Source organism: Macaca mulatta, chromosome 1 (assembly GCF_049350105.2).
Source record: "Macaca mulatta isolate MMU2019108-1 chromosome 1, T2T-MMU8v2.0, whole genome shotgun sequence".
NCBI classification, from domain to species: Eukaryota; Metazoa; Chordata; class Mammalia; order Primates; family Cercopithecidae; genus Macaca; species Macaca mulatta.
The window spans coordinates 239071641-239074421 of NC_133406.1; the positions used below are offsets into that span (position 1 = coordinate 239071641).

Below are 2781 nucleotides of genomic sequence, written 5' to 3' on the forward strand. Positions count from 1 at the left end.
TCACTAGGCGGGAAGCCGGGTGAGAGGCGGCCCTGCCCGCACCCGGCCCCTGCCCGCACCCGGCCCCTGCCCGCACCCCGCGCCCCTGCACGCACCCCAGCCCCACCTGCACTTCGGCCGCCTTACTGCGCCCCCCTCCTCCCCCCGCCCGCCCTGGATCCCCTGCACCCGCAGGCTGCGGCCCGGCGAGGGTTAAGAGGGGCGGGGCGAGGGGCGGCCCCGCCTCCGCCGCCGCGCCGGGTCCGAGCGCGCACGGGGCGCGGGGGCGGGTCGGAGCGGGCGGCGGCGGAGGGCGCGGCGCGCCGGGGATCGCGGGGAGCGGGCAGCGGGGACGGCGGCGGCGCGGCCCGCGTGACCCAGCGCCGCGCCCCGTGGCCCCGCCGCGCCCGGCCCAGCCGCAGGATGCGCGCCCCGCCGCTGCTGCTGCTGCTGGCCGCCTGCGCGCCGCCGCCCTGCGCCGCGGCCGCCCCGACGCCACCGGGCTGGGAGCCGGCCCCCGACGCGCCCTGGTGCCCCTACAAGGTGCTGCCCGAGGGCCCCGAGGCGGGCGGCGGGCGCCTGTGCTTCCGCAGCCCCGCGCGCGGCTTCCGCTGCCAGGCTCCGGCCTGCACGCTGCACGCCCCGGCCGGCCGCTCCCTGCGCGCCAGCGTCCTGCGCAACCGCAGCGTCCTCCTGCAGTGGCGCCTGGCCCCGGCCGCCGCGCGCCGCGTGCGCGCCTTCGCGCTCAACTGCTCATGGCGCGGCGCCTACACGCGCTTCCCGTGCGAGCGCGTGCTCCTCGGGGCCTCCTGCCGCGACTACCTGCTGCCCGACGTGCACGACGGCGTCCTCTACCGCCTGTGCCTGCAGCCGCTGCCGCTGCGCGCTGGGCCCGCCGCCCCCGCGCCAGAGCCCCCCGAGCCCGCCGAGTGCGTAGAGTTCACCGCCGAGCCGGCCGGCATGCAGGACATCGTGGTGGCCATGACGGCGGTGGGCGGCTCCATCTGCGTCATGCTGGTGGTCATCTGCCTGCTGGTGGCCTACATCACCGAGAACCTCATGCGCCCGGCCCTCGCGCGCCCCGGCCTGCGCAGACACCCCTGAAGCGCGAGGCCGCCAGCCCACCTGGGCGCCGCCTGCCCGAGGGCGCCTGAGCTCCCAGGTCCTCCGCCCGCTCTCCTCTCCTCATTCCTGCTGCTTCCTTAAGATCCCCGCGGAGGAGGACCTGCCGGCGACGGCTCCGGCACCTTGGCATCGTCACACGCCCTTCCCAGCCGGGCGTCAGACTCCCAGACTCTGGCTCTGGATTGGCCCCTGGGCCTGCGCTGCTGTGCCGGCCGCATCCAGGGCTCTCCCCGCTCACCACAGGCCTTCATGGAGGCGACCAGGGCATGGAGCCCCTTCCAGCAAGAGCCATGGGCACTCCGGATCACCCCGCACCTCCATCCTGTGCCAAATTGTCCCAGATAGACCGTCGCCCTTGCTAGGTCACTGTGCTTTGCAGGCCTGGGACGCAGCTCTCCAAGCCTGTCCTCCCCCGCCCCACCCCACTGGGCTTAGGTTAGCTTCGTGCCTTAGTATCTCGGGCCCACACTGCAGGAGCCAACACCCCCTGCTGTCCAGGGGGGTCTGTGGCCCTAAGATTGGCCGGCCCCTCCATGCACCTGGCCAGCGTCCCCTTGGAGACACCCCCACCTTCAAGCGCTGCAGAAGCATGAGGTGAGGGCCTGCAGCGCTCTGTACCGTTTAGGGTGTTGGACCAGCCGGGAGCCATGACATGGCAGGCCTGGCCCAGCGGCCAGGGTGAGTGTTCTCAGACCCGGGGCGGCTGGTGGTTCTCCAGGGCCGGGTACCCCTTTTGTGTGTGCGGCCTCTGACTAGGACTTCCTGTGGAAATGGGGGCAGATGGTGGCCATCACCACTGGGTCCCAGGGCAGAAGCTTAGATACCAGCCTTGAGCAGTCCGACCTTCCACCGCGGCCTGAATCCCAAGCCTCAGCCAACCCAGGGGACCTCAGCAGCGACAGTGTGACTGACAGCACCACCCCTAGCCTTTGCATGCCCAGGGGTCCAGAGCCAGGATCTGGCCCGGCAATGCCACCCGCCATGGAAGAAAAGCTGACCCTGCCCACCTGCTGCAGACCCGGGCCCCGGGCTAAGGTTGCTTTCTGTGATGGCTGCCTGGTGACATTGGACACCAGGAGGGGTATGGCACTGCCCTCCCCTCCTGGAGCCCCTGGCACTGACCTCCTGGACTTGACCTGACTCCTGGTCACTGGCCAAACACCCACCTTCACCCCAGCCACCCCAGGCCCTGGCTGGTGCCCCATGATACCTGCAGCCCACCTCTGTGTCTTTGCTCCACCCACCCCTGCGTGGCGCTGGTCAGGCGCAAACCTGGCGCCAATGTCTAAATGTCCATCCTCAGATCAACAGTGCTGTCTGTGTGTTATTTGGGAGGTGGGAGGGAAGAAAAAGGTGGATTCCCCTTCTCCCCAGCTGCCCTAGGACCCTTGGGTATTGGCCGGTGGCTGGCCCCGAACCCTCTCCTGGCCCGGGTGGCATTGGCCCCGGGTGGCGTTGGCGCCGGCAGCGTGTGCGGCACACTGCCTTACATTTCCTGCCAGGACAGGCAGGGTGCCCAGTGCTTGTCTCTGCGCCTTCTTGTCGTGGGCCAGCTGTTGGCGGGGGATGGGGGAGGCAGTACCTGCCGCGCTTAGATATAACCCATTCCCATGGCTACCCACTTGAGCTGTGACGGCCACGATTAGGCTGCTCCAGAGGGGCTCCCCACCCTGTCTG

General features: G+C 70.8%; 1 protein-coding gene across 1 annotated transcript; it reads left to right on the forward strand.

Moving 5' to 3' along the window:
- Window positions 1–267: 267 nt before the first annotated feature.
- FNDC10 (fibronectin type III domain containing 10) lies at window positions 268–2412 on the forward strand. Its single transcript, XM_015131522.3, has one exon. It carries the CDS (start codon window positions 403–405, stop codon window positions 1081–1083), a length of 681 nt encoding a protein of 226 aa, XP_014987008.3. The 5' UTR covers window positions 268–402; the 3' UTR covers window positions 1084–2412.
- The last annotated feature ends 369 nt before the right edge of the window (window positions 2413–2781 follow it).

Coding starts and splice junctions, on each gene's coding strand:
- FNDC10 (XM_015131522.3), top strand. CDS start 403: ATGCGCGCCCCGCCGCTGCTGCTGCTGCTGGCCGCCTGCGCGCCGCCG.